Source organism: Plasmodium gaboni, chromosome 7 (genome assembly GCF_001602025.1).
Source record: "Plasmodium gaboni strain SY75 chromosome 7, whole genome shotgun sequence".
Lineage (NCBI taxonomy): Eukaryota > Apicomplexa > Aconoidasida > Haemosporida > Plasmodiidae > Plasmodium > Plasmodium gaboni.
This window is the reverse complement of record NC_031487.1, coordinates 37,653-43,808: the sequence shown is the minus strand read 5'-3', so window position 1 is coordinate 43,808 and position 6,156 is coordinate 37,653. Positions and strand designations below refer to the sequence as shown.

The 6,156-nt window shown below is 19.1% G+C and overlaps 2 protein-coding genes across 2 annotated transcripts; one reads left to right on the top strand and one right to left on the bottom strand.

Annotated features, from left to right (window-relative positions):
* Positions 1-866: 866 nt before the first annotated feature.
* On the top strand, positions 867-5,159 carry PGSY75_0703200 (hypothetical protein; the record flags this gene model as incomplete). Its single annotated transcript, XM_018784903.1, has 1 exon — positions 867-5,159. One exon carries the CDS (start codon positions 867-869, stop codon positions 5,157-5,159), a length of 4,293 nt encoding a protein of 1,430 aa, XP_018642404.1.
* Positions 5,160-5,606: 447 nt separating this feature from the next.
* Positions 5,607-6,149, bottom strand: PGSY75_0703100 (hypothetical protein; the record flags this gene model as incomplete). Its single annotated transcript, XM_018784902.1, has 1 exon — positions 5,607-6,149. The coding sequence occupies one exon, from the start codon at positions 6,147-6,149 to the stop codon at positions 5,607-5,609; it is 543 nt and encodes a 180-aa protein (XP_018642403.1).
* Between the last annotated feature and the right edge of the window lie 7 nt (positions 6,150-6,156).

Genomic DNA, 6,156 nt, shown 5'->3' with positions numbered 1-6,156 from the left:
GTTTAACTTTAATAAATGTATAAACTTGCTCCTTTGAAATTAAAAAAAAAATGTTCATTTTGAAAAGGGCTTTTGTATATTTTTGTTCGCATTTGAAATAAGAATTGGTACAAATTTTTATATTTTTAAATATATGTGTTTTAATAGATAATATTAATATATATATATATTTATTTAATATGTATTTATAAAATTTAAGTTTGTTTATATGATATATTATTTCTATAGTATTTGATTACCGATATATTTTTTTTTTGTTCATTTTTTCATTTATATTATATATATATAATATATATTAGGTGATGAAGTTATTTAATTTAATATATGCTACTTTTTTTTTTAAGAATATTACGTATTTTACATTTTTTTTTCTTTTTTTTGTAAGCAAATATATTAATACATATATATTATGTATATTAACACATTTAATATTTTTAAATTATTATATATTAATATAAGCAAGAATACGTATATAAAAGTTTTTAACCGTTTTCTGTATTAAGGGGGAAAAAAGAAAAAAAAATCATATATATGTGTATATAATTTTTTTTTAATTTTTTTGCCTTACTTTTTAAATTATGTAAAAAATAATTGAATTGTAAAATTTAATATAAGAAGTGATAATAATTATACATATATTATACACACATTTTATAAAGTGCTTTAATGTAATAAATATAAAAAAATATTATATATATATTATATATTATTTATATATATATATTATTTATATGTATCATTACTTATAATCGTTATGTCAATTTTTATGCTCCAATGAATTTGTGTGCAGAAGAAAAGGAGTAATATCAAAAAAAAAAAAAAAAAAAAGAGATAAAAGAAAAAATGATTTTGTTTTTATTAATATAATGGATATATGTATAAGTCATCTTTATAATAGACAAATAAAAAAAAACATTTTACAGGATTTATTTTACAAATTAGAGAATTATGATAATGAGGATTTTTTATGTTTTGATGTAAATTCGAGTGGAAATGTTTTAGTTGTTAGTACGAAAAGTAAGTTTTATTTTTTCCATATAATAACAGGTACATTATTATATGAGTATTGTTATTATAATGAGGAAGAGAAGATAGAAAAGAAACTAGATATTTGTGAAGAAAAAATAATTACTGAGAAGAATAATCCACGTTGTGAGATAAATTATGATGAAAATAGTAAAAAGGATGAAGAGCGCGAAAAAAATGTGAGTACATTTGATGGTGATGGGATGGAAGAAGAACATGTTAATATGAAAAATGGAGGAATCATAAATTATAAAAATTGTAAAATAAATAATAATGATCAAATGGGATATACTACTGCTGCTACTCTTACAGATAATAATAATAATAATAATATTAATTTTAATTATGATGATGTGGTATGTCATAATAGTAGTAGTAATAATAGTAATAATAATGAAGAAATAATATGTCTTAATAATAATATAAGTGAGATAAATTTTAATAAAGGAGACCATACTTTTAATATGAGTCTGAACAATTGTAATAATATTTCAGAAGTAGAACATGAAGAAAAAGAAGAAGATGAAGAAGAAGTAGTAGAAGAAGAGGGAGAGGGAGATATTAAAAAAATTAGTGAATTACAAATTAATGATAAAGATATAAAAAATTATAAACTAATTGAAGATAATTCTAATGAAAATAAAAATTGTTCTGTGAATGATAAAAATACTCTTTTGAATAATAAAAGAAAGTTTTCTAAATTGAAAAGTACCAAGGTGAAAAAACCAAAAAAGAAATATAAATATAAGAATAAAAATTCATATAATAAAAATATGAATTTAAATGATAAGAATAATATAAAGAATAAAAATAATGATATTAATTCACAAAAAAGAAATACAATTGACAATTGTTGTGATGAAAATAAATATATTAAAAAAATGTTATTTATAAAAAATGATAAATATTTATTATGTATATCAAAAAGATATATTCATATTTATAAAATAAATAAATATCCAATTAGGAGAATAATATATTTGGATTTATTATATCTATGTTGTGGACTTGAAACTATCATTTCTAAGAAATTATTTTTGCCTTGTTTTTTTTCTGAATATTTTTATTCTTTATATAAAGAAAATGAGAAAAATATAAAAGATGAAGAAAATAAAATGTGTAATGATAAATTTGTAGATGTATTTCCTAAGATGGATATGAAAAATTGCAAAGGTGTAAAGAATGCTGAATATAAAAAAGATTATGATGATATAAAAATAGATGATATAAAAGAATATGAAAAGGTGGTTATTGCAGATGAGGCAGTTAAAAAAGACAATTCTGATATGATGGAAGGAAAAGAAAAAGGTCATTTAGATATTTTTAAAAATTATTACAATTTATATAACAGTTTGAATTTTACAAAGGTACGAAACTTTGATATATGTGAAATAAAATTTATGAATTTACAAAGGAAGAAAATAAAGTGGTCAAATAAAAATATGAACGATAATACAAAAAATAATATAGATAATGATACAAAAAATAATATAGATAATGATATAAAAAATAGTACATATAATCATACTAATAATAATATACCATGTGATAAATCCAATGGAAATTCTTATGAGGAAAAAAATATATATATTATGGATATGATATTATGTTCTAAAGAACAAATACCATATTTGAGCAGATTATATATATATGAAAATAAGAAACTACAAAATAATAATAATACTTTAAATACATTTTGTGATATATTTATGAATAATTATATTGTAGATACAGATAATACGTTTCCTTTAATATCGATTGATCAAATGAATAGTATTATCGAAGAAAATGTTAAGGAGAAATATTTACATGTAAAGAAAAATACTATTTTATATTCTCATCAAAATATAAATATTATGGATAAAATGTATTATCCTAATATGGGTGTAGTAAATATTGAAAGGTACCATAAAAATAAAGAAGAAGCAACAGTTCAAGAAAATAGTATTACTACTACTACTACTACTTATAATAATAATAATAATAATAATGATAATCGTATTTGTTCTTATAAAAATATGTGTGATAATAATGAGGGTAAAATAGAAAGTGAGAAAGGAGCAAATGATACTTCAAATAATACTAAAAATTATTTAAATAGTGATGTAAAAAGAGATAATATTAATAATATTTATTATGATAAAGAGAATAGTCATATGATTAATATATATGAAAAGTTTGAGAAAAATCGAAAACATCTAAAGAAATTATTAAACACAAATTTCCCTGTTTGTATTTATAAAAAAGTTTGTAAGAGGAGATTTAAGGAATTACCAACAACTTTAAATATTTATGACAGTCTAGATATGTTATTTAAAATGAATAGCGAAAAGGAAAATAATGCAAATAAAGTTGATAAAGATATAAAAGAAAAAAATGAACCAGAAAATGATAACATGATATCAATGAATGAAGAAAAAAATATTTTAAAAAAATTTAAGAACCATTTTGTTATTGATTATTCTGATAGTGTAAATAATAATAGTTTTACTTATCCAAGTATATTACTCAGAAATAAAAATGTGTTAAAAAATTTAAACAGAAATGTAAATGTTGATAAGTATAAGCAATATATATTTTTAGGTATCCATTCATTCCTCTTTGCCTTTGAATTATACTTTGTAAAGAGAAAAAGCAAAGGAAAAAAAAAAGAAGATAAAAAGGGAGAAGATGAATATTATGAAGAAGAAAATGAATATTGTCAAGCAAAAGATGTATATTGTCAAGCAAAAGATGTATATTGTCAAGCAAAAGATGCATATTATAAACAACAAAATGATCAATATAATAATATGAATGGGTCCCATATGGGTAGGCATGCAAATTCGTTTAACGTATTTCCAAAGAATAATTATGTTTATAAAAAATTAGAACATATGAAAAAAGAGATATATAATATAAAGAATAAATTTTTTAAAATAATAAGAAATAAGCATTGTGAGAAAAGCATAAAAATAAAATATTTATTTAAGATATATTTAGGTGTAACAACTCCTTTAGAAATAGTTATGAGAGAAAAAGGAAATATATTGTGTATAAGAACTTGTGATAAGGTATTTTTATTTAAAGTAAATTATAAGTATAACATTTATGATTGTGATATATTGGATGGTTATAACAAAATGTTTTCATCCATATGTGAAAAAAAAAAAAAAGATATAAAAGAATATAATAATATAAATATGTTAGATAATTATTATAACAAGAGTTATAATAATAATAATAATAAAAGGAGAAACTATATATTTAGTTATATTGATGAAATACGATCATATCATACAATTCATAATCCCATACAAAAAGAAATAAACGAATTATGTTGTTTTAGTGATGATATTTATCAAACATATTTACTTGTGATAACATTAAGATCAGGAGTACATACGTTATATATTTATAATTTAAAAAATATTGATTTACAGAATGCTATTAAGGTAAATATTTCTGCATATAAAGGATTTAAACAAATAAAATGGACTAAGTGTTATGATATGTTAATATCTTTATCAAATGTAGGAAATAATATTTTAGTTTTAAAGAATAAACATTTAAATAACTGGAGTTTTTTTATATCTGATTTTGAATTAATAGATTCGAATATTGAAGTTATTGAAGATGATAATGAATTTGACATAATAGAAAATATCCAACCGAAACATAAAAACATGGAAGATAATATATGGAAATATATAATAATATATTTAAATTTATTTATTAAAAATAAAGTATTTATTCAAAATTTAGTTCATCCATCTTCTCTTTTTCCTATTTTATATACAGGTTATTATATTAATAGTCCTAAGTATTTTTTTTATAACTTATCTTATGATCTAACAAAACAAAATTTCTTAACCTATCGATTAGAAGAAGAAGAAGATGATGATGATAATAAATGTAGTAAATTAAAATATGTAAAGAATAGAGATAAATGTAATGATTTTTTTAATATAAAGGAACATGTGGAAGCATATACAAATACAGACGAAGAAATATATCAAAATATAAATGAAGAAATGAATCCTATGGAAAGGATAAATTTACAAATTAAAGACAATTCAAACAATATTGAATTAATAACTCCCTCTATGAAATATTATTTGTATTACAAAAATATTATTAATTTTTCAATATGATAGGATAGAAATTGTTTGTATATTAGATGGAAGATATACATGATATGGAATTTATATATATATATATATATATATATATATTATATTTTATTTGTTTGTTTAATAATTCTTATAAGAATATTAAACTTTTGTGATGAATATATATTTTTTTTTTAATAGACAACAAAATATTTATATTTACAAAAGGTTATGAATATTTGAAAATATTTATATGATGTTACTATATTATGATATAAAAATGAAAAAATATATATATATATATATGTGAATATATATGTGAACATATTATTTTATGATACACAAAAAAAAAAAAAAAAAAATTAAAATTTATATATATAAGATAAAGAATTTATACATGTTATTATAAATATATTACAATTTCATATTGTATTTATATATGTATTTTTTTTTTTTTTTTTTTTTATTTCATATATTTTATTTTGATTTTCAAAATTTAATAAGTGGATAATGATAATTAATACTATTTTTGATAACATTAAATAAATGTTTATTTTCTATAGCTGCTGCTATTCTCTCCTTGTCATTTAGTTGTTTATTTATTGAATGTTCTGAATTATGTGATCCAGGATATATATAAATATTAGTTTTGTAATTATTACATAATGAATATTGTAATTTTATACTTATCATTAATCCTATAAGTGTTGCTAAAGAACAATTAGGTATGGTAGGTGTAAAATAAACTGTAATTAATTTTTCTTGATAATTTATATGAATATTTTTTTTCTCTATAATTTTTAAAGCTTCTAATGTATAAGAATATTCTGGATCTTTTATATCTCTTAATAAATCGAATATTTCGTCTACATTAATTTTATCTTCATCATAATATATATCACATAAATCAGTTTTGTTATATATATGTTCTTTTATTGTTGATTCGTCTAATGAGCTTCTATTTTCTTCTCCTTCGTTGGTATTATATAATATTGGATTCTCGTTTTCAAATATGGAATTATTATTGTTCATAAAAAAA